The sequence below is a fragment of the Cygnus olor genome, chromosome 26 (genome assembly GCF_009769625.2).
Source record: "Cygnus olor isolate bCygOlo1 chromosome 26, bCygOlo1.pri.v2, whole genome shotgun sequence".
In the NCBI taxonomy this organism is placed as follows: domain Eukaryota; kingdom Metazoa; phylum Chordata; class Aves; order Anseriformes; family Anatidae; genus Cygnus; species Cygnus olor.
In genome coordinates, this window is record NC_049194.1 from 623,063 (window position 1) to 646,597 (window position 23,535).

General features: G+C 57.1%; 3 protein-coding genes across 7 annotated transcripts in view; 1 reads left to right on the top strand and 2 right to left on the bottom strand.

Annotated features, from left to right (window-relative positions):
• Positions 1–44: 44 nt before the first annotated feature.
• POLR2E (RNA polymerase II, I and III subunit E) lies at positions 45–2,666 on the bottom strand. Of its 2 annotated transcripts, XM_040537681.1 has the most exons (8): positions 2,517–2,665; positions 2,124–2,298; positions 1,918–2,033; positions 1,460–1,540; positions 1,190–1,248; positions 924–1,002; positions 427–507; positions 45–336 (listed from the first exon to the last, which is right to left on the bottom strand). In XM_040537681.1, exons 1-7 carry the CDS (start codon positions 2,571–2,573, stop codon positions 442–444), a joined length of 633 nt encoding a protein of 210 aa, XP_040393615.1. In that variant the 5' UTR covers positions 2,574–2,665; the 3' UTR covers positions 45–336; positions 427–441. The 2 variants fall into 2 exon arrangements, with proteins under 2 accessions (XP_040393615.1, XP_040393616.1); XM_040537682.1 differs by lacking the exon at positions 1,460–1,540 and having other exon boundaries at positions 2,517–2,666.
• A 140-nt stretch (positions 2,667–2,806) lies between these two features.
• GPX4 (glutathione peroxidase 4) lies at positions 2,807–4,672 on the top strand. The gene is made up of 7 exons (XM_040537684.1): positions 2,807–2,901; positions 3,049–3,143; positions 3,392–3,536; positions 3,644–3,795; positions 3,902–3,926; positions 4,172–4,231; positions 4,392–4,672. The coding sequence occupies exons 1-7, from the start codon at positions 2,827–2,829 to the stop codon at positions 4,422–4,424; spliced, it is 585 nt and encodes a 194-aa protein (XP_040393618.1). The 5' UTR covers positions 2,807–2,826; the 3' UTR covers positions 4,425–4,672.
• A 1,066-nt stretch (positions 4,673–5,738) lies between these two features.
• SBNO2 (strawberry notch homolog 2) overlaps positions 5,739–23,535 on the bottom strand; it is a 60,390-nt gene continuing 42,593 nt past the window's right edge. For all 4 annotated transcript variants that reach the window (XM_040537657.1, XM_040537658.1, XM_040537659.1 and 1 more), the window contains 23 exons: positions 23,056–23,146; positions 21,567–21,710; positions 20,925–21,042; positions 20,380–20,485; positions 19,745–19,898; positions 19,152–19,328; positions 18,582–18,679; positions 16,083–16,165; positions 14,879–15,079; positions 14,139–14,314; positions 13,795–13,926; positions 13,380–13,515; positions 12,812–12,924; positions 12,225–12,296; positions 11,672–11,780; positions 11,323–11,397; positions 10,835–10,978; positions 10,517–10,611; positions 10,098–10,190; positions 9,773–9,904; positions 9,463–9,539; positions 9,110–9,300; positions 5,739–8,942 (listed from right to left, as the gene is read on the bottom strand). In XM_040537657.1, coding sequence (XP_040393591.1) covers positions 8,317–8,942; positions 9,110–9,300; positions 9,463–9,539; positions 9,773–9,904; positions 10,098–10,190; positions 10,517–10,611; positions 10,835–10,978; positions 11,323–11,397; positions 11,672–11,780; positions 12,225–12,296; positions 12,812–12,924; positions 13,380–13,515; positions 13,795–13,926; positions 14,139–14,314; positions 14,879–15,079; positions 16,083–16,165; positions 18,582–18,679; positions 19,152–19,328; positions 19,745–19,898; positions 20,380–20,485; positions 20,925–21,042; positions 21,567–21,710; positions 23,056–23,146 — 3,343 coding nt within the window. In that variant the 3' untranslated portion in view covers positions 5,739–8,316. The remainder of the gene's footprint in view (positions 8,943–9,109; positions 9,301–9,462; positions 9,540–9,772; positions 9,905–10,097; positions 10,191–10,516; positions 10,612–10,834; positions 10,979–11,322; positions 11,398–11,671; positions 11,781–12,224; positions 12,297–12,811; positions 12,925–13,379; positions 13,516–13,794; positions 13,927–14,138; positions 14,315–14,878; positions 15,080–16,082; positions 16,166–18,581; positions 18,680–19,151; positions 19,329–19,744; positions 19,899–20,379; positions 20,486–20,924; positions 21,043–21,566; positions 21,711–23,055; positions 23,147–23,535) is intronic.

Genomic DNA, 23,535 nt, shown 5'->3' on the forward strand with positions numbered 1-23,535 from the left:
TGTAAGGCTTTGATACTGGAAGAGACAAAGAAACACAGTAATAGTGAAGAGCAGTAAGAGTACAAACCTTTATTAAAAATACGATCCTATAAAACATAATAGGAAAAGCAAAGGCCTTTTTCCACTCACTTCCTCCCTGCACACTTCAGTTGCTTCAAGTTACTTTTCATGGCATGAGTCCTTTACGAAGGATGAGGAGTTACAGCAGAATCTATGCTGGAAAACAAGGATCTGGGCCAAGAAAAACAACTGCATCTGTGAGAAGGCAGACACTTCAGAGCATTTGTAGATTGCCAGGGCTGGGGAGATCGGAGCTGTCACAGGACCCTTCCGCACCTGGAAGAAAGAGAACTTGGGATGTTGATCAGCTCACACCTCCCCAAGCAGACCACTCAAGGCCGAGTAAGGCCGAGTGCTCCACCTTACCTCGAGAGCTCCGCATCACTGCACCAGCCTGTAGGTGATGTAGCGGCCCGCGGTCTCACTGGGTCTTATGATCTTCACGACCTGGAAGGCCGGCAGAAGGAACTTGTGAGGGATGGAAGCTGGTGGCAACTTTCCCCTGCCTGACACACGCATGTGCACTCACACCCAGAAGGGACACAAAGCCGCAGCACTCGGCAGTCACTGGGACAGCCGGTGCCGAGCTCCTTCCCTGCAGCTGGGGCACAGCAGACAGGGGGTGGCAGAGTTCGGGGCCGGTGTCACAGCTGTTGGCAGCTGGTTCCACAGGCAGCCAGGACTGTCCCCAGCGCTATCTGCTGGCCAGAAGCCTGCTTGGCTTACACATCCCAAACTAACCCGTAACAGCTTTTACATTTGAACGAAACCCTTCTTGTCTCTAGAGTTCTGAAGTACCGTGCTACCACAGCCCCCTGCCCTGCCCATGGGGCACTGCAGCCTGTTACCACTCTATTTCTTACCTGACCTCGCTTTATCCCGAAGTACCGGGCCACAGGATCCCCAGCCTGTATCCTTGGGAGCTGGTTCTCCCTCAGCTTACTGCACAGAGTCAAGGAGAAGCTCCACCAGCACAACAAGCAAGTGGCCCAGGTGCCCCTTTGTTCTGAGGCCAGGCACAGCTACCAGAAGAAAACAATAAACTGTCACAGTCAGATGTTTTCATTTGCAGCCCAAAGCAAGCACCCATCACACCCAGACAGGAAGGGAAGGAACAAACAAAGGATACTATCTGGCCAGCAGCTCGGTTACTTCTTCTTTTGTCATGACGACATGCTCTGGGACCAACTGTAAACAACAGAAGAGAGAGATTGCGAGACCAGAAATTCTGAGAGAGCAGCTGTCTCCTCACTGTGGCGGGACAAGCAACGTGCAGGGAAGGAAGAGAACCACAGAGCCCGGCCTTCCAACCAAGGGGAGGTCTCTCAGAGCAGCCTGAGCCGCAGCTCAGCATGAGACCGACCGTCCCACTCGTGCTCTGCTGCCCAGCACTGCTCACCTCGTGTTCTGTGATGTTGATCAAAAGCTCCTGCTGCAGGAACTGCTCCAGGATGTACTTGGGAGCCATATCCACGAGGGACTGAGGAGGAAGAAACGAGTCAGGCCGCAGCACTGCTCTAGGATAACCCCACCTGTGTTTGGACCAGCCAGCTGCGAGCGTAGTATCGCTGTCCTTGTGCTCGCACGGGTATGGTTACACGTACAGAGAGCAAACAGAGCTCTTGGCTTCTCTCCCCAGCCCCTCAACTACTCATGGTCTGCCATTTATTCTGCAGCCAGAACCGGCTGTTCTGTTTAAACACCCCAACAGCCTGCGTTAAGGTACAACGGCCTTCTACGGAAGATTTTCTCTGGGTGGAAATTCGAGGCTTCTGTTAACCTAAGCAATGCTGAAAAATAGAAACAAAGCACCCCCGGCTCGCGACAGCCGGGCCGCCAGGAGCGCCGCCTCGGTACCTGCTTGGCCGAGGGCGTCATGCCCTGCTGCACCACGATCAGCGCCCTGGTGATGTTCTCCTCCTGCATGCGCTGGCAGTACATCTTGATCGTCTTGATGCCGACCTTAGGCTCCTCTGCGGACGAGACCGACCCGGGGGTTACAAACCCAGCCCCGGGGCTACGAACCCGGCCCCCTCCCCCCCCCGCCCGGCCCCGCGGCGCACCGGGGAAGAAGACGAACATCTGGTCCGTGGGGTCGTCGTTGTGCGCCACCAGCACCGTGAGGTCGGTGCGGCGCGGGCGGCCCTCGCTGGGCTTGTCGCCGAACTGCGCCTTGAACTCCTCCAGCGTCTGGTCCAGCTCGTCCTGCGTCACCAGGTAGCCGCGGTCGTGGCACAGCTGCGGGGGCGGCGGGGTGAGCCGGGGGGGTGGGCATGGCACGGCACGGCCCCCAGGCCCCCCCAGCCCCAAGGCCCCCGGGCCCCACGGCCCCTCCAGCCCCCCCAGGCCCCCACGGTCCCCCGACCCCCAGGCCCCCCGACCCCCCCGGGCCCACGGCCCTCAGACCCCCCCGGTCCCCCGACCCCCAGACCCCCCAAGGGCCCCCCCAGGCCCACCTGCATGATGGTCTTGCGGATCTTCCACAGCCGGTACGTCTCCTCCTCGTCGTCCATGCCGCCGCCGAGGCCCCCGGGCGGCCCCCCGCGACAGGCGGGGCTGCCCCGCCGCCGGGGCCTCAGCTGCAGGGGGGGGGGGGGTGGTGCTGGGAGTTGTAGTCCGCCCGCTCGAGGCCCCGCCCCTCCGCCGTGCCATCTCGCTGCTCTATTGGTCAGCCTCGCTGTCCGTCATGCGGCCGGCCCCGCCCCCCACCCCGCGGGCGCTCAGTGGCGGAGAGGCGGCGGGGGGCGGGGCGGGGGGCGGGGCGCCATGGGCCGGGGCTGGGGCTGGGGCCGGGCGCTGCGGCGCTGGGCGGCGGCGGCGGCGGGAGCGGGACGGAGCATGGTGAGGGGGGGGGGGGGGCACGGCCTGGGCCCGGCGGGGGGCGCAGGGCGGGGGGAGAACGGGGCACAACGGGACCCAGCGGGGCCGGTCGGGGCCGGTCGGGGCCGGGGGCGGCGGCGGCGGCTGACGCGTGCCGCGGCCCCGCAGTGCGCCCAGGCGGACGACTGGCGCTCGGCCAAGGCCATCTACGACTTCCACGCCCGGGACATCGACGGCAACGATGTGGCCCTGGAGAAGTACAGGTACGGCGGCCTCCCCCCGGGCGGCCTCAACACCCCCGGGGCAGCCTCCCCCCCCCCCCCCCCCCCCCTCCGGTCAGCCTCAACCCCCCCGGGGCAGCTTCAACCCCCCCCCAGGCGGCCTCCAGCCCCGGGCAGCCTCCCCCCGGGGCAGCCTCACCCCCCCCAGGCGGCTTCCCTCCGACCCCCCCCCCCCCCCCCCCCCCGGGCAGCCTTCCCCCGTCCCACGCCGCCTCTCCGCCATCCCCCAGGGGCTACGTGTGCATCATCACCAACGTAGCCTCCAAATGAGGGAAAACCGCCGTGAACTACACTCAGCTGGTCGACCTGCACGCCCGCTACGCTGAGAGGGGTTTACGCATCCTGGGCTTTCCCTGCAACCAGTTCGGGAAGCAGGTACGTGGGGAGGGGGCGCGGCGTCCTCCTGACCTTGGGGCCGCGAGGATTTGCGCCTGGAGTCGCCCGCTTCACCGAGGCCTTCGCTTTTTGTTTTGCCTCCTCAGGAGCCCGGGGACAACGCACAGATTAAGGCGTTTGCTGAGAACTACGGGGTGAAGTTCGACATGTTCAGCAAGATCGATGTGAATGGGGACGACGCCCACCCCCTGTGGAAGTGGATGAAGGAGCAGCCCAAGGGAAGAGGCACCCTGGGCAAGTGAGTGCAGGGAGGGGGCTGCGGAAAGCGGCCGGCCCCACAGCGAGGGGGCCTGGCTGCAGCGGGGAAGGTTTTTGTGTCTCACCCCTGTTTTTTTCTCTCCTAGTGCCATAAAGTGGAACTTCACTAAGGTAGGATTGCGCTGCCTTTTCCTGGACCACGCGGGGGTCACATCCTTACCCGTGGGGGTGGTGAGGAGCACTCGGAGCGCTGCAGGGAGCGGGGTCCTTGCGTCCCGGCCCTGCTCTGGGATGTGGGGGTAGGAGTGCCCCAAGGGCACAGATCCCCGCTGCATGGCCGCTCTGCCATCCCCCACGGCTGCAGTGCCTGGGTCAGGGCCAGACTCACCCGTGTGGGTGCTGCTTTGCTTCCACAGTTCCTCATCAACCGGGAGGGCCAAGTGGTGAAGAGATACAGCCCGATGGAGGATCCCTACGTAAGTGCTGCCCACATGGTCGCTGTTTGGGCTTTGTCTGCCCCGTGGCATCAGGGAAAGCGGTCACCCGGCACACGGGTTCCAGGCAGGGCGCAGGGGGCTTCTGGCGTGTTCTCGGGGCAACGATGCTCTCGCTGTGATGCTCCCTTCTTTCTTACAGGTCATCGAGAAGGACCTGCCCTCCTACCTCTAGACCTGCTCATCTCGCCTGCCCTGTCTCATGTGCCCAGCACTGACCCTCCTGCTCCCTGGGGACTCTTCTCACCCAGCACAAATGATGGTCTGTCTTCAAGCCAGCTTGCTGGTGAGGCAGACCTGAAGATTTGGCGTGCACCTGCTGGAAGAAGGCTTCACAGGGGCAGTGGCCTCTGCTGGGCAGCCCTTTCCTGTGGGCACAAAACAGCACCTGACGTTCCCTTGCAATAAATGTACTAGAAATGAGTGGTTGTGTGTCTGTGTGCGTGGCGGTGGGGCTGGAGCTGCTGCGCTGCCCCCCTGCACCTCGGGGACGGAGACCTTACGCAACTCCTGCGCCAGCTCACCAGAGCCCAGCAGGGATAATCCTCATTAGTGCTGACAGAGGAATTAATTGCACACAAAGCCTGGGTCAACAGAAGCCCCGAGGGGCTCACACAAGAAAAGCCAAAGCAGGGAGGAGCGTGGCTGTGGGGAGCCCCTGGGGGGATCTGTCCCGCTGCCTGCACCTGGGTGGAATCCTGCTGCACCACAAACCACAGGGCAGCTCCCAAAAGGAGAAAGATTTCTCTGCTAAAACAAAGAAGGAGCTGGGGCAGGCTCGAGGCAAGAGTCTGGGCGAGCAGCAGCACCCCAGTGACCCCAATACCAAAGTGCCCAGTTCGGTGGCGCAAGATCCACCCAGACAAAATTACTGCAAAACAAAACCCGGTCCTGTCCGGACACGGTGAAATCCCACGCGTAGCTGGGGATGGGGCTGCGGTGCCAAGCCCTGTCCTTGTGTGGCAGGGGAGGAAGGCGGGGAGCAGAGGGGGACGAGCCCCGGGGTCCCCCACGTGAAGCAGGGCCGCGAGGAGCCTGGGGGGCTCCTATTTACCGCTCACCCCCGGTCAGGAGCTGCCCCCCAGCCCCACGGGGCCCTGCCACACGCTCGCAGCAGCGCCGCGACGCCCAGCCGCAGTTGCGCAAGGTGAGGCACGAGTTGCTGCTGGGTGCTGAGCCCGCTGGCCCCTCGCTGTCTGGGGTAAAGATCAGGAGCAGCGCTGCCAGGCAGAGCTGTCCCAGCGCCGCAGCAGCTCGCGGCCGAACAAGGGCTCCTTTATCAGCGTTTTGCACAGCAAAGCCGGGGGAGAAGGCAAACGGCCTCTGAGGCAGAGGCCGGCCTCCAGGCTGGCTCAGGGAGGATCCCCTCCGAGGCCCCAGGGGGAAGGGGGGAGGCTCGGGTCGGCGTCCTCGGTGCCACTGGTTTGGGGCCACGGGGCAAGGCTACACCTGGGGACGGACGGACGGACAGACAGAGAGCTGGCACTTCCAGAAACCGCCTTACGTGGCTTCCTTTGCATTTTTACTGAGCAGAATGAAAAATGATCCTTCCGAAGCAAGTAGAAAATTCAGGAATTATTAGTCGAAGGCACATATTCTAAAAAAATCTCTTTACATATATACATCTCAATTAATTATAAATACACATAGAAAAACAAAGGCAAACAACAAGCGGATTAAAAAGTGCTAACAAAAAGGTGTAAGGGAAAGAGAAAAGGGACTCATTTAAAAATACATACAATCAGTAGGACAACTGCATAATAATTTAGTTAAAAGATATCGTTACATATTATTAACCCTGACAAAAACACGGGATCGGGGCAGGGAAGGGCTTCCTTGAAGGTGCTCTGTCTCTCCAGAAATCAGGGAGGGAAAATTGCATATATTTTGAAACCATACGTTAGGGCCACCAGGTCAGACTCGGGGCAGTGGTGGCGAAGTGGCTGGCGGAGGGTGCCTAGAGCAAGAATCCCTCGTCACGATTCCTGAGTTTAAGCCTCTCTGAGCTGGGTTTCCTCGGCATCCCTTTCCCTCGGCGCCGAGGATTCGGCAAGTGCCAAGCGAGCGAACCGGGACGTGGCGAGGCCGGGGCCTCTCTTCGAGTGTTGTGAAGCGGGAAATATTTTAAACAGAGGCCGGGGAAGGGGAGAGCCTTGCTCTTGCTCTGCTCAGGACTCGAACAGGCTGCCGCTCGCCCCGAGGCTGGCAGAGGCAGGAGCGGGGCTGGCTGCGAGCAGAAGCTGCGCAGCAGCTCCCGGGGCAGCAGCTGGGGGCTCCCCTCTTTGGTGCGGGCTGTGAGGTAAGGAGGTTCCCTCGCACGGTAAAACAGCGGGGCGAAGGGCTGCTGGGAGGCGATGCCAGCTGGGGGAAGGAGAAGCCCCCACACAAAGGGCAGGGAGCAGTCTTACCACGTTGGGCAGGCAGCTCCTGCCCCCAGTGACCCAAAGCAAACGGGGCTCCCGGACAGCCCCGCAGCCCAGGGGGTCGCAGCTCCCTGCCTGGACGAGGGGCTCATCCGGGCACACAAAGCTCCAGCCCCATCACGACTTGGGCAGGGGGACCCCGGCGGAGGCCTCTCCGGGCTGGGCCTCCTTCCCCAGGTCCTCGCTGAGGAAGGGCCGGGCCAGCCGGGGAAGGTCTCGCGTCCTTCCCCTGGAAACGTCCTGGTGCAGCTCCCAGGAAACACCTAGGTGACTCGAGGCAGAGAAAAACATGGCAGCGGGGAGGCTCGCAGGGGAGATCCCGGCCTGGAGCACTCCTGCCAGCAGGCAGCTTCCCGGCAGACTCCTTAGGTTAGGCAGAGAAAACAAAAGAACTTCCCCGGGACCCGCCGAGGCGCGATGCTGCTGGAGCAGGGGTGGTGGCAGAGGAGGCCAGAGGCGACCTCTGTCCCGGGGAGAAGGCAGCTCGCCCAGCCCTGCCGGCCGGGTGCTGCGGGAGAGGCAGGCGGGCTGCCTGGGGCAGTGCTTTGCAAAGCAGACCTTTGCTCTTTGGTATCGGAGGTTGGGTTTGCAGCATGAGCAGCGATACCGCGCGTCCCTGGTGCTCCCCAGGGACCTCTTCCCTTCAGGGCCGGGCAGCAACGCTCACCGGGACCAGGAGGACCCGGTCAGGGGGAGCTGGCCGGGTAAAAGGACAGGGCACGACAGCGAGAAGCTGGGAGAAGCACGGCCAGCCACAGCCAGGCTGAAGTGCGGGCTGGCCAGGGGCTGCAGGCAGGCTGACGGGCGCGTGGCCCTGCTGCTCCGGGCAATCCCCGCGTGGTCCCGGTGCAGCCAAGCTCCGACCGACTCAGCAGCTCTGTCGGGGTGCTGACAAACGAGTCAGCACGAGTGCAGCCAGCTCCTGTCCCCTCCTGCAGAGCTCAGGCAGCCCGGAGGTGCCAGCATCTGCCATCCCTGGGGAGGGCAGAGCAGGAGCAGGCAGCTCTGCTTCCCTCTGCTGTTCCTGCACGGAGGGACGGGATCTCCGTGGCTCCTGACCCCTCTGAGCCAGCGCCACCTTCCCTCCAGCCCAGCCGCCCGGAGCCCAGCGCCGAGCAGCGCAGGGCTGGTGGAAGAGCTGGCACCAGCTGAGGCAGGTGCGCTGTGGTCAGCCAGCGGTCGGGCACCGGTCTCCAGCTGTTTTGGAGCCGACGTGCTCCTGCCCAGCTCAAGGGGCGGCAGTGGCTGCAGAGCTCTGGGCTGGAGGGCTGGGGAAGGTCCGGCCCGGCTTGGAAACTCAGTAGTCTGCAGGGGGCGGGCAGCGAGGAGGGGGAGCCTCTCCTCAGTCCTGCACGGCACTGACCTTGGAGCAGGACCAGAACACGGCAGAGGCCGTCAGTCCAGATCAGCTGAACCTGGCGGCACTCGACTCCCCCAAGCGTGTTATATACAAATCTATACATGCCTGACTGTATATTATATATAAATAAACTTTGCTTTATAGGTTTGTTTTTTTCTTCCCTCAAAAACAGAAACGGATCAGTCCAAACCAGTAGGAAAGCCAGGGCTCCCCGGCTCTCATCTCTGCGCCAAAGGATATGGATCCACAGCGGCTGGGCAGCGCCTGGCGCACCCAGCAGGCTCTCAGAAGTCTGGGAAAGGCCCGCTGAACTGGATCACACTCTGGCGCTCCTGGGGGAGCATGTTGTCTTGAGGGGCCCCATTCAACGTCCTCAGCATGTCCTCCAGGATCTCTCTGAAATTGATATTCCCATCCTGCTGGACAAAATCTTCCTGCTGCTGCTGCTGCAGTGTCTGCAAGGGTCCGGGGTGAGGCAGAGGCAGATGTTCGTGCAGCGAGGAGCTCAGAGGCACGCTCCCCTCCAGGACGGGGTCGGGGCTCTTGAAGGCAGAAAGGTGGCTGAAGCCAAAGGGCAATCTGTGCTGCTGGTGTGGCTGGAGCACAGGCTCCGAGGGGAAGCACAAAGCGCTGGGCTCTGGGTTCATCACCACGTCGGGAATGCTGTTGCTGGGAGGGCTGTAGGTCAGGTCCAGGATCTCGTCCTGGCGCAGGGAGTGCCTGGGCAGGGGGACCCTGGGCCCGCTCTGCGTGAGGTCCAGGGGCTGCTGCAGGACGTGCAGCGGCAGGGAGAACTGCGGGCTCTGCTCTTGTGCCTGGAGGAGTCGGTTGTGCTTCCGCTTCACGTTCTCGTCCATCTGCTTCAGCTCCTCCAGCACCTTACGGACACAGCTCTCGGGGATCTTTATCCCTAGGGGAGGAACGCGCATCAGTGCCTCAGCTCCCCCCAGCCCTCACTGGGTGCTTGCAGGCTGGGACGCGGCCCTGTTCCAGAGGGGAACCTTGGCGCTGGGCAGCTGGACCCCTTCCCCTTTCTGAAAGGTCCTGTCCCCGCTCCCTTCCCTGCACTTCACCCACCGACTTGTTTCTTCTTCTCCTTGGTCTTGAGGCGGACGATCTGCAGGTAGCTGGTGTTGGTGATGTCTGCCATGATGCTGGCAATCTTGCTCCAGACCCGCAGCAGGGCCCCGCACAGCATGTAGTAGTGACGCAGCCGCATGCCCTGGAAGCACTCCTTCCCCTCCTGGATCAGCTTGCAGCTCCTGTTCCTTCAGTCCAAAGGGGAGAAAACAATCCGAATCGGCACGGCAGAGCGCTGCCCTCCCCGGCGTGGCCCTTCCCTGCGGCCACAGCCCAGAGCCCGTCCCCAGCACCCAGGGGTGCAGGACGGGCCTCCCGCTCCGGGAAGGTTTGGGCTGCACATCCCTTACCAGACAGCATGGTTGCACTTCTTCAAGGAGAATTGGTAACAGCTCTCCCAGTGTTCCTTGGCTTCCTCGGGCAGCACCTGCAGAAGAGCCAGTTACAGACAGGGGTTGGGATTTTCCTCTGTCCAACACCCAGCTCACACTTCAAATGCAGGGCTTGGTGTCAGGACACCCGGATGCTACCACCACAGCTCTGCCTGACCCCCAACGGGGCTACGAGGAGTCCTAAAAGGGTTCTGGTAAACGTCCTCAGGCACCCCTGCCCAGAGGAAGGGGCTTGTTGCTCTCCCCGTGCGGCAGGGCTCCCACCTACCCGTCGGTACTTCTTGTGCAGACTGTCCAGGCTCTCGGGCTGGCTCTGCTTCCCGATATTGGGCTTGTAGAGGATGAAGTTCTTCCCACGGCTCTGCTCTGCCAGCAGACAGGTGTGCTTGCTGCCCCGCATCTGTGGGGGTAGAGCTGATGGTTACAGCCACAGCCTCTCTCCCCAGCGCCCCTCCACGTTGGAGGTTCTTGGAGGCATCTCCCAGCCCCCAGCACGAGCTCAGACAGACCGAGGGCCTCTGACAGCCACAGACCTTCTCCAAGGAGCCATCCTTCGAGCTGAGGTGCCACACTGTCAGAGCCCAGGGACCTACCTTGTAGGAGAGGTAGAACCCGTCGAAAGATCCCGTCAGTTTGAGCGACTTCTCATAAGCTTCCTCCCACTTTAGGCCCCTGTCGACGCTGATCTAAATAGAGACACACAGGGATTCTGTAACTTCAGAGCGCAGGACAAGCCCACCGATGTCTGTCTCACAAATCACACCCTCAGCTGCCTGGAAGCAGGCTCTGTACCAGGCTACACTCCGGGGCACGGCAGCCCCGTGGGAGCAGGGCAGGGCCTCTCTTTGCTTCCTCTGTGCAATTGCCAGCCTCAGCGACCTGCTCATGACCAGGGTGAACGTGACACAAACATGACACACAGCCACGAGGCAGGGACCCGGCAGCTCACAGCCCCAGCCTGGGAAGCACTGGAGAAGACCGGACTGCAGCGACAGCTGCACAGGCTGCCTACCTTATAAAACACGACCTGCCCATCCTGCGGGTGCCCAGGGGTCAGGAAGACCTCCTTGCTCTCCTCGTAGATCTCATCCACTCCTGGGGCTAAATCTGTAGCATGAGGAAAGACCAAAACACACGTAAGAACCATCTTCCCATCTTCTCTTCCTGCACAGGGGTTGCAGGAGCTGTGCTAAGTGGGGCTGGGACACTGAAGCACCTGCGAAGGCCATGGGGACAGCGCAGGCTGCAACAGCCAGTGGTCAGTACAGGGAGGAGCAGGGAACCGCAGGGTGCAGTAGGAAGAGGTATGATCACCCCTCTTTCTCCTTACCTAGGATGCCCATGTCGTATTTGCCCTCCTTCTTGTCCTTTTCAATCAGATAGTCAAAGGTATCAGAGAAATACTGGAACAGCATATTCTGCTTGTCCACCTCCAGACCCAGGATCCGGTTCAGGAACTTGGTGATGGAGCAGTCTGCAAGGGCACGGCGGGTCAGGGAAGGCGGCAGAGCTGGGCACGGCACCGACCAGCACGCTCCCAAAGAGACCCGATGAGCAAAGACCCGTCCTTTCCTGATGGCAGCACAGCACCAAGGCACAGGAGAGCACCCAAAGGGCTGTTCCTCCAGGCTGTCAGCTGCCAGGCCGCAGCGGGGAAACGTGCTCCGCAGCATGAGCTGATCCCCGCAGGACTCTGCCCTCGTGACAGCAGTGCCTTGCTCTGCCCCAGCTGCACAGCAAACCCCTCGAGGCTGTGCCCCGACACCTCTGCCTCCTTCATTTCCCCCTTACATTGGACAGGAAACATTTGACACATACCCTTCTCCACTGGGACAGTGCCATACTTCATCTGATTGCAGCAGATCCCCACAGAGATGAGACCTTGCTTCATTTCTGGAAAAACGGAAAGCAGCTTAAGTATTTCAGTGCCAGCCCCAGCAGTCCTGCAGGGCTGCTTCCCCTCCTGCTGTGCCCGTTATTTCACAGCTAAGACTGTCCCATGCCCGTCTTCCCCTTTGCCTGGCAGGGTGGCCAATTGTCCTGCTCACCAGGGAGCTGCTAGGGCAGTGGTGCTGCTCCCTCTCTCTGAGCTTCTTCAAGCGTCCCAACCCTGAGACCAACCCAGCCAGCAAGAGAGCAGAAAACCCAGAGCTGATAACGTTCTTACCATGGAAAAACGCAGCCTCTCTTCTGTCATAGCTCTTGGGCACAGGAACTCTGTTCTCCGTGCGGTTGAGGATAGTGGAAAGAACTCTGTCTAGTGCTTTAGCCCCATACTGCGAAAGGAGACAAGAGTCATGCACGAGAGGAACCCCACACCGGCAGCCCAGCAGCGGGCTGGCTCTGCAGAGCAACCCCACCGACGTGAGGGCTGTGCAAGGGGACGCTGCGGGCAGGGGCCTCCCCTGTCCCCAGGGGACCAGAGTGCAGGAGCCCACCCCCAGCGCTGCCACCAGCTCCCTCGGGGCAGGGGCTGGTCGCCCAAGCGCCCTTCCGGCTCCCCAGAAGGGTCCAACCCCCAGGATGCGCACGCTGATCATTAACTCAGTCCTGGGTGCTGTACACCGGGCTGCGTTTGTGCCGGGTGCTGCTGCTGCTAGGCCAGGTCCTGCCTGTAGATGCCAGCAGTGATCTTCCCGTCCCTGGCTGCTACTGAAGGCACTTGGCAACTGCTTCGACCCCTCTTTGGCTGAGCTACCCCGAAAACAGCTGCGAGTTACCTTATTCTCGAAGTTGTACTTGCTGAGGTCTCGGGATTCAGTGGCCCTTCGGTCTCCATGAGTTAAGGCACCCTAGAGGACAAACAAAGCACAGAGTTCTTACTTTTAGCTGATGCAAAACACCTGAGAAGGATGGCCCAAGTCAGAAGAGGTCAGGACACGAATGTGCTGTGGGCAGGCAGAGATTGTCTAGAATACTGAGACTTTACCAAAGTATTTGGGGATTTATCAGAAGGGAATTAAAATGAAACAGACTAATTAGTTATTCCATTAATTATTCCACTGGCTTTCCAGAAATTCATGGGTGTATGCTCCTGTAACAGCGTGGGGGGAATTCCAACATCTGGAGTTCGGTTCTGCTTCCCCGAAAAGCCTCCTGTTCCCTTGGTTACACGTTCTTCACTTCCCTTCCCAAATCCCAGGATGTTAAAGGCCTTCTGCATTCCACCACGGCAATGCCTTCAGTCGGGGGGTGATGCAATCCCTCGTACTAGTTACACAGGCCATGCCAGTAGAAGCACCGAAATGGAAGCCATTCGGAAAGAACTGGAACTGACACATTAACTTCTTTAATACAGGGCACTTACTAGACTCTCCAGACGCTTTGCCACGATGGATGCAAACCTCCTCTCCCCAGCCAGCTCAGAGATAAGGAAGACATACTCTGGAGCATAAACCTGGTTCGATCGGTGCGTTCGGCCTACAGGGACATGAGAACAGAAGTGAAAGGAGAGGTTGGTACCTCCTGTCTGGTACGGGAAGAGAAACTGAGCAGGAGGTGAGAGCCAAAACAACTCTTCATGTCATGCTAGCTTTCAAATGACATCTTCCTGTGGGGGGCAAAGACAAAGGTACAGTTGCATTCATCACCTTGGTGCTGCTGAGACCTTGCCGGAGTTGAGTTTATAGTCCTTACCCTCTGGGGCTGAGGAGTGACTCCCCAGTTTGAGCTAGGACTTGCACTATTTCTTTTGTGCTCATGTACTGAGGAACTGGCCCTTTGTATCCTACAAAGCCTCTACAGGATGGAACAGAAATCCCCAGGCATCCCCTGGCTCAGGAGACTATGTCGCCTTCCTTTCCAGGGCTGCCCTACGCTTCACAGTCTGCACCATGCTCAGGGAAGGGGACTGAGCAAGAACCCTCAGCACTCACCGAACTGCTGGATGGCCCGGTCTGCGCTCCAGGGCAGCTCCAGCGTCATGTGGACCCGGCGCTTCTGGTTTTTCACCCGTCTGTCTGCTTGGAGAGAGATACCTGAGCTGGAAGCCTCGGAGATTATTGCTACAAGCTAAGGGAGAGAAACAACGTGTGAGAAGAGGGAGCGAGGCTCCTGGATATTTGCAAAACCGTTACAGGAAGCAGCCAAAAGGCAGCAGCAGCCCATGAAGGGACTTAGGCCTCTTGTCACGCTCCAGCAGGTCAGGCACAGACAGACAGATGCAGAGCCTTCTTGACCTAAGGCTGGCAAGGCAAAAGCATGCACAGACACCCTCCCTTTCCTTCCCCTCTCCATGCACTCACTCCCACGCAGACGTTTGGAGGTTTCCTTGGCTCAAGCCTCACTCACCTTCTCTCCGTTCATGAAACGTTCCTTCTCCTTCAGGTTGACGTGGTCGATAGAGAGGCCCTGCTCTGCACGAGACTCGAACATGACCGAGCCGTCCGGTCTGCAAACCACTCGGCCCTTCCGCCCGGTCATCTGCATGTGCCACACGGGAGAGAGAGAGGCTGTTAGCAGGGAGGACAGACCTGCACAGGGCACCTGTACAGTGTTTAGGAGGTCAATTCCCAACAGCTTTTTCAGATAGCAAGGAAGGAGAGGAAGCTCTCTTCAAGCAGGAGCTCCCTTTGCCGGTCTCTTTTCCTGTCACCCAGTGCCACCGAAATACACTCTTGATTGGGAAGGATTACCTCAGCCACATGGTCCGGGCCCCCAAAGTGATTGATGAGTTCATCCAAGGTATTGAGAGGTAGCTCTTTGCCCAGTGCTTTTACTTTTGCTAGGAGGTCCTGCTTCATCTTTTCCACGTGTTCTAGTTCTCTCAGGCCATGCATCTCTTTCTGGGAAGGCAGCATGTGAAAATTACCTGCAGTAAAAGGCAAAAGTTTAAAGTCACCTGGTAAATGCAAATAATCAGAGAGAAAAAAAGTCCCAAAGAGCTTTTGGGCATAATATCTGACGTGCAGGTAAAGACACCTTGCCTTGCAATGAAAGCTGCTGAGTATGTAGTAAATTCCCTCTCTGCTTCTCCCTGTTTTAGTGGGGGAAGGAGCCTGCAGGGCAAACTCTCCCTGCTGACTGGTGACAGCAGGTTACTGGGAATCCACCTCACAAGCCCAAGTTTGACTGTCCCAGGGTAAAATCTAGCCAAGACAGTAAAGCTGTCCCAGGCATGGGAGGAGCTTTGCGATTCCAAGTAGACGCCAAAGGGGTCGTCTCACATCAGCTCCTGGACACTGCCACCCCCTCAGCCAGACCTCACAAGGGTTACGTGTTATCTGCAGCTGTCCTGCTCGCAGGCCAGAGGGTGGGTGGCTGCCTCCGGCTGCATTCCTGTGCACCAGGTGCCACGCGCTAAGGAATGAAGCGACTCCAGTTCCCGGCTGCCAGCAGCAGGGAGGGACCAGCCCCGTGCTGCTGCTCGGCTTACTTCTGTCCTCGGCTGCGAAGCCGTTGTAGGTGTGCTCCACGAAGATGACATCGTCCGTCTCAAACACGGACTCCGGGGAGGAGTTGAAGTCGCTGTCGAGCCCCATGTCGGAGTCGGTGCTGCTGTCGTCGCTGATCTTAATCACCCCCGCGGGGTCACACACGCCCTTCAGCACCTTGGCGCAGCGGCCCCTCGGCTTGCCTGTGAGGGAGAGCGAGGGGTGTCAGGGCAGGGTCCCCACCTCGTGCACCGATGCAGAACAGCAAGTGCCAGCTCAGGAAGAAGAGGAGGAGAAACCACGGAATAGCTGAGACTGCCCCCAATGAAAGGTTGACCTTGGAGAGACAACGCTTCTTGGGCAGGGGAGGACAGCTAGGAAGGGAGGGAGAGAGGGGGAAGGAGAGAAAGAGAAAGGAAGAGAGAGAAAGGAAGAACAAGCAATTCGTATCAGGGCTGAAGCTGGTTGCACACGTCAGGATGAACACACGGCCAGCCCCAAGCAGTGCTAACTCCTCAGGGAAGGAGCCTGCAGGTCTGGCTGCCCCCAGAGGAATAAGCAGGCAGAGGGGAGGCACTGGTGTTTGGTGTTTGTAGATGGGGCGTTATTTACCTCCAAGCACAGCAAGACATGCCCCTGCCACGTGAGAGGGGTCACAGAAACCAGCCTGCACAGGCTGCTCTGCAGCAGCGACCAGCCAGGACAACCTCCACAACCTGCCTGCACTGCTGTCCACCCTTCCCCGTCCCAAACTGCTCTTACCTGCAGCCACAGCCAACGCTCTGGCAGGGAGGTGATTTTTTTCCCAGGACACTGCCACACTGTACGTAAGGAGTGGAGAACGCCCCCGTGCTGCAAGAGGGCTTCAAACGTGCAGCCAGAGCTCCTGTGCAATCCGCCCCCCAGCCTAGGTAAGGAAGCAGCTACGGGAAAGGTGCGCAGCTACCGGGCAAGAGGTGGAGGCTCAGATCTACGCTGGCGACGGGGAAGTGGGTTAGGAGGAGGAGAGGGTGAGGGACCTACAGAGCTGCTGCCCTCCGGAGGAGAGACAGTGACGGGAGATGTGCGGGGGGGCAAACTGAAACCAGGGCAGAGTAGCAAATGCATGAAGTAGGGAAAAGGGAAAAAGGAAAAGAAAAAGCTGAGTGGCTGGGGTGAAGCAGCAAGGCAGGAAGTCAGATGCTGGGCAGTGGAGTGTGCTCTTACGTTTTCTTTTAATGCCAGTTCCTTTTTCTCTCTTTCTTTTGGTTGAAGGAAAGTGCTTCTGAATTAGTGATAGAAAGACGCCTCTGAAAGTAAGATGCAAAATTTATTCTAGCTACCAGGAACATCTGCCGGTTATCACGTAGCAATGTGTATTTGAGATAGCAGCACATTTCAAGGAAGGGGGCAAACCCAGCACCACAACTGCGAGCACGTGGTCAGCCAGCCACTGGTACGCTCCAGAAGAGCAGGGACTCAGACTGAGAGCTTTTCACCAAAAGGGTTCTGCTGGAGACACGCAAGTCAGCCACAGGAACAAGGTCTGAGCCGGCAGACCTGAGGCCGTGGAGCTGGCACGGCAAGGGCAGGCTGCGAGCTGCAGTGCTGGGAGAACAGCGCTCTGCCGCGGGCTCCCTGCTGCACTCGGGATATGCTGCGACAAAAGCAGGGCAGGCCCTGGGCTCCGTGCTACCATGCCCAAGTTGCAAGACCTTTATATAGCAACTGAGAGGGAGTTTTAAACGGGAAACGCTATGCTGGGAAGCTGTTACATCACTGCTGAAAAATCCAGCCAGTCCCAGACCATGTTCTGACAGCAGAGACCTCTGTCAGGCTGTCCAAGAAATGTGCTCCAAGTCCTTCGGTTAACGGGGCATGGGCCCGCTTGCCCACGACATAGAGAGAGGTGACAAAACATGGGACACATAGTGGTTCCAGGTGAATGGGAAAATCAGAAGAGGTGGAAATTAAATGTTTCTGTGGGCTGTTCTGCAAACAAAAGAGCAAACGCTTAAATGCTGACCGTGTCGGATGGGGATGAGCCCCCAGTGCAATGAGAAGGCAGTGCTGGATGAGCTCTGGTTGGAAAAAAAAAATGTTGAAAGCAACAGCTGAGAGGGATGGACATGGTAACTTGCCCGTGGGACAAAGAGGGAGCCTTGGGAACCAGGGAGGGGACTCTAAGACCCTTGGTGCGAGGGGCTGAAGGAGACAGTCGGCACCACTCCCTGACGGGGCAGAGCTCGGGGCTGGCTGCGGAGTGACAGCAACAACACGGCACCAGAAGGGCCCTTCTGTCCCCTGTGCTGGCCTGACCTGGGCACAAAATGCAAAAACTCTCAGGTCTGGAGCCTCCCTGCCGTGAAACCTTGCTCTTCGTCCTGACACTCCCCATCTTCCCTGCACACAAAGGGCTGGGCTGGCACGCACTCACTGCAGAACCAGCTTTACCCCTGTTTCTCGGCATCTGTTAAACAACTGCTGCTTCCCAGCACGCTCCCCTCGAGAAATCCCCCGAAGTGCTGTAAAACCAGGACACTGCAATGGGAGGCTCAGCTGATGCCAGAAGACACGGAGTTATCTGGCCAATGCTGCTGAGCAAACAGCTCCTACCTCTGCAGCTGGGGACAGAGCTGAGCAGCGCGTGTGATCGGGGACAGAGCTTTCCTCTTTCGAAAGCTGAGAGGCCCCAAGGGTCCGCGGGGTCCTCCAGATTGAGTTCCTCTGAATTCTGCGAGGCAGAAACCAGTTCAGGAGACCAAATCAATCCCAGCAGCTGTCAGATTTGTCTTGCATGCTGTCACCGACCTCTAGTTGTTTTTCAGGAATGGACTGGGCACATCAGAGTGACGGACACAGGCCAACACAAAACCTCCCATCAATAAGGGAGGGAGATGGGCCTGGACTGGACACACACTGTCTCGGGCATCTCTCATTGCTTTCACCAGCATTAAAACTCATTTCAAACAAGGACAGTAACAGCCCTGCTGCCTGCAGAAGGAACAACTCAATCCAACGCCCCAGTTTTTCATCACCCACCGTGCAGGAGCAGCCCAGGACAGGCTGGCGTTCTGGAAGGTGCCAAAATGAGGAGAGTGATCCTCAGCCTCTGCTGAAAGGGCAGCGCGAGTCCTGCTGCTGGCTGCACTTCGGGCACAACCAGCTCCCCCTTCAGCTAGGGTGGAGCTGCAGAGCCCCAGCAGAACCACGCGTCCTGCCTTGTACTCGTCCTGAAAGCCAGCCCCGGAGAACCCGAACTCCTTGAGCCACTCCTGCCTCTCGCTGTTCCAGCCACGCGGCTTTCCACTACCCCAGCCTCTGTCACGACACGAGATTCCCTCGCTCATTTCTTCAGCGTCAACAGCCCTATTTTCCAGGGTCAGACCCACACGAACTGCACCTGAGCTCACATTTCTGGCTCTCCTACACCTGTCAGTTCCTTTCTGCATGCAGACAGTCAGATCAGGCTCCTCATGCAGGTTTGGACCACAGGAGGTTCCAAAAATCCAAGACCTAGCTCAAAGCAACGCTAAAGAAATCAGGCCTCCAGGACACAACAAAGCATTCTCTCTATTTACAGCCTGCGTAGGGTGAGGCTTTTATGAAACTGCCTTTGTGGAACTTCAAGTTCTAAGTGGCCCTAGGGCAGGGCTTTCCCTAGCATGCCTCCAGCCTCCCATGCATCCCCTCCAGAGGAAGAAAAACCCAAGATTTTTAACTCACTCTGCAGCAGAAACGAAACAATTCAGGTGCCCGTCGTTCTCATCCAGGACTTCTCTGGTGCGAGCCTCCCCAGTGGACTGCAGGCCAATGACGATACACTGCGGGGAGACACAAGGGATAGCACAGCGAGCGTCAGGCCCACACCTACAGGCTCAGGGGACTGCTTTTGACAGTCCTGGGTACATCTTCCTTGGACCCTGTCCCTGATGGATGTAAAGACAGGGCTGTGCTAAAGGTAAAAGGCCTGGAACCTCTCCTAGCTTGAACACGACCCAAAACACTGTTTGAAGTCAGCTTGCCCATGTCTACCACAGACACACCGTGGGTAATGCCTCAGAAGAGGAGGTCGTATTAACTCCCCAGTATAATTTACTGTAAATGTTCTCAGAAACCCAGACACTGCACTTCATTCTGGTTAATCTGGAGAGAAAGTCAGCCTTAAAGAGATCTGAGATTGCCTTCAAGTAAATCTGAACGATAATTAATTCTCTTTGGTTGGAGACTACAAAAATACACTTGCAATGTAAGACTGATGGCTGCTGCCGCTGCAGCCAGCCTCTAATACCACACCTTATCCTTTGCCAGCTCTTCCTTGGCAAGCTCCACGAGCCGCCGGACTTTAGCAGCAATGCAGAGGTACTTGAAGAAGCGCTGGTGAGCTGACCAGAACTGACCCCACAAGGATTTCCGGGACTCCAGGCCGATCCAGTCGGCTGCCTGCTGGAACACCATCAAGGCCTCTGCCCACTGCAGACAGTACCGAGAAAGGCTGAGTTAATACCTCGTTTTTCTTTTTCATTACTGCTGTGCATGCAGTTATTAGAACAGTCTGAGGTTTGATAATCTGATTTAACATTGATACTGATGCTGCCGCGTTAGGCTGAACCAAGTCTGCTCGTTCCCTCCTTTCTGCATTAGCATGATGTTGCAAGCCCAGGTTTATGAACACAGAACATTTAAACAGAAGCAAAAAAGGTAAAAGACTTAAAGATTTTTTTTTTTAATGTAAACTGAGCATATGCACCCCCTTCCTTTCTTATTAAAAACCCCAAGTTTGTGGTGACGGCCATGTTCAGGGACCTCAAACCCTCCCACGTAACAAGTGGCAATGCCTAGAGCACGATTAAACATCTGTCTCCCCCACTGCAGTGGGCCCAGCTCACCAACTTTGCTGCTTTGTCGTAGACAATCTTGTACTGCTGATCCAGCGGGATCTCCTCGATTCTGAAGGTCACGCCAGTGAAACTGAGCTGCCTGGCAATGTACATTCCACTGACCTTCATGTCCATCGCCACGATCTCCATTGCACCAACCCCCCTGGGAGAGGAAGACAGCTGTGAGACACCTTCAGCCACTTCTCCTGGCTCAAGCTGCCCTCACACATGCATGTGACAGGCTTTGAACCCATTTCTCAAAGGGGCAAATAGCCAAATTACAGGACAGCTGGAGGAGTTTTCTCTAGAAACTGAGAGGACAGTGCCAGCTAGAAGATCCACCGACCCACACTGCTCTTCTCGTTGCTCCTTGAGTGGAAGGGCAGCGATACAAATGGCCTCTGCCCTTCCTCTGAAAATGCCCTGGCTGTCTCTCCTGCTCTTTAAAGGCTGCCCCTGTACATGTACAGAGTGTTCAGCCATGAGACTGCTGGGACGGCTTGGACTTTTTGTTTTTTCATGAGCAAACAGGAACCCAACCAACCCTATCGATTGGTTCTCTGGCCAGCACTTCTCCTTCTGAGCCAAACAAAGGCTGCCACAAAATATAAGCCAGACAGAAAGGGATGCTGGACGTGTCTTACCTCTTCTCAATTGCATGCAGGAACTCATCAAATGCTCTGAATGGGGTGCCCTCCCCCCAAATCCCCAGGCGGCTCATGTAAATCATGTTTTTTGGCTCAGAGGCACCTGTTTGAACAGAATTCACTGTTAGCAAAACCACAGCAGTTGTAGATGGCTCTAACAATTACGACTCTAGCAAAGTGAACTCTTCAAAGGACGGTCATCTGCCATCAGGGCATCAGTAGGCCCAGGGGCCTTTCCAAACACTCCCCTCCGTACACTAACTGGGCAGGTAACACCATACAGCTGAAAAGCTGGCTGGGAACAGGTTAAACTGAAGAGAAATTAGCCTGACTTGCCAAAAAGTCACAAGTAACGGCAGCGACAGAAGTCAGCATCCTAGCTCCCCTCTAGCGCTGTAGTACCATTCTCCTCCTTGCATGCCCTTGCACAAACGTGCGCTCTCCGTGTACGTCCTCACATCCCAAGGGCATCCTTCAGAGCACACAAGTGACTGGCACCAGTTTACACCTGGTGCCCACGCCATGCTGAGAGAGAAGCTTACCTGTGGCACTGGCGTAAACAACCCTTGCTCGAGGCAGTTTGTTCTGGAGGTCCAGCACTGCTTTGCCCATTTTAGTAGAGCTGGCGTTTTTGGCTTTGTGGCATTCATCAAACACAATCTGAAAGGGAATGTCAGTTAAGGAGAAAGCATATATTTCATCATAAGGATGGCAGCAGTCAAAATACATCCCAGGCTTCCCTAAGCAACTGAATGATCAGTCCCAGCATTAACAGGACAGACTCATTGCCCACGCTGCATGAAATCTGTTGCGTTTGCCTACCCTTTGCTCTTCAGAGCTACAAGCCATTTCTCCCTCCCTCTGTCCCTTCGCTTTTAAGGTACATCTTGCTGCCCAGGAGCGAGTCCATCAATGCAGAGGGAGAAGAATGCTGAAAAGGTTAATGCCAGCTGTGTTCTCCCCCTCCTCCAATTAGCACTGCAGCTTGTGGAGGAGGACAGAGGAGCAGGGGGGGGACGCATGTGCCTACAGCACTTTAAATATTGACCCCATGCGCCAGGCTGCCCTGCACAGCTGCTCCCTGTGACATGAGCTGGCCCCGAGCTCTTTGTTCCCTGGTGAAGTACAACCATAAGCATGCAGTTCTCCTCTCTTCTGTTTTGTTTTGTTTTTTTAAAGGATACAACTCCATCAAAATTTTCCCTGCACCAGTCCAAAATTTGTTTTAAGCGCGTCCTGTGCTGTCCGCCTGCCTGGCTTTCACCAATCAGAGCAGAGTAAGTGGCAAAGAGGACTCCTTCTGAGGTAGCTGTGTCACCATATTTAATCTGCAGAAAGAAGAAGGAACAAGAGTGCAGGTGCTTGTGACATTTGTCTGCAGTACACCACCCCCAGCCGTTGCCCACAGCCAGTACCGCTGCTTGTGCTGTGCCTGTGGAGGGCACACGCTCCTGCCTTCAAGAACAAAACCCAATATGACAGCAGAAAAGACAAAAGCCTGCTGGTAGCTGACATCTTTAGCACTTCTACTTGGCACTGAGACATGGTGATGACAGGGACTTTAAATGCCTGGCTAAGCTCCCCTGCCAACGTGTCAGCACATCTGGATGCACGCAGTGCAAGGTGGAGACCACACTAGGACTTCAATTTTCTGGCTGAGTGAAGCTGCTTCCTTTTTTAAGCAATAGCTTGGAATGTTTAATTATTTTAATACCTCCCATCTATTTTAATTGCTTCTAGAAAATAATTCTCTCTTTGGCCAGGTGAGATTGCTGCCTTTCTGTCCTGGGTCTCACCTGTAACAAAATAAAAAGTAGGAAGGCAAACAAATAAAACAAGGTCCTGATTTGAAGAAAGTTCTATTTAAAGGCTGTTGGTCTGAAACAAACATCTCTTTCAGTCTGTTAATGGACTGCATTCAGAGGTGTCAAATACATGTGGTTTCCATTGACTTTGCAAGAGCTGGCTGTTCAACACCACTGAAAACCAGAGGAGAATGTTTCAGCAAACTGGACGGCCGGGTGGCAAACACAAGCCTGGACAAGAGGCTAAAGCACGGGTGATGAAGAACCCTGCGAATAACCACTTAACAGCTGCTGGCCGTTTCTTTGAAATATACTGCGTCCTCATCGCTGGTAACTGGGAGGAAGTCTGAAAATTCGGATCCAAGCAGCTCAGGGGAAGTGCCCCTGTGCTAAGGCACGGCACTGTGCATCTCGAGTCCCCTGCCAGGCACCGAGCTGGGCGTTCACTTGGGCTCCCTTTACTCGCACGTTCTGAAAAGCAAAAGCCCTGAAACCAATCCTGGGAGACGTTAGCCCACGAGAGCACAGCACAGCCACACCTAGCAGCGGCTCTTCCCTCCGCAGGAATGGTGAAAAGGGCTCGAGCCCTGCTGTACTTTGCACATGTATGCAGACGCATCTTGCTCCCTGGGGAAAACAGATCTGTACTCGCAGTGCAGCTCTGGAGAGTGTACAAAAATAGCAAGAGTCCAGAGTGGGAAGAACACGCTGAGAAAAGGGAACAGCAAGCAGCTTGCAGCCTGTTATTGCCTGTGCCACCAGCCACACAGAGGCAGAAGTGACTGCTGCTTTACCCGCGAAGACAGATCCACCTGACTGCTGCTGTAGGCTGATTTTCCAGCACAGCACTACAACTTTTCTCCCCTACCTTATTCAAAGCATGCACAGGAATGTGGGAGGCTTCAATGTCCTTCAGGTCTCTCTCAGCATCATACTTGAGATCATTGGAGACGCTGAACCTGTAAAGCAAGGCGTGGGCCTGGTTATCTCCTAAGGAGACAGTCGGGGCATGCACAGTGATTAATAGCTGTGACTAAAGCAACTGTAGGTGTATAAAACTGTTACATTTCCAACTGCCCACACACCTCAGTGCAAGATCCTACAGCAGACTCCGGTCTGGCACTTATGACAAGTGGTGTCTATTCTGCAGTAAAGCCCCATGCTCCAGGGGCTCAAGTCTGCACCTGGGAAGTCCATAAACACCCTTCCACCGACTGCAAGGAGAGCAGGAAGAGGTTCGACCCTGCACTCTGAGGGTACACAATTTGCTGTTTCATAGTGATTCATTCTCTGCCACCGCTGCTGGGGAAAGATTCCCATTTCACGGCTAGCAAACAGGCACAAAGAG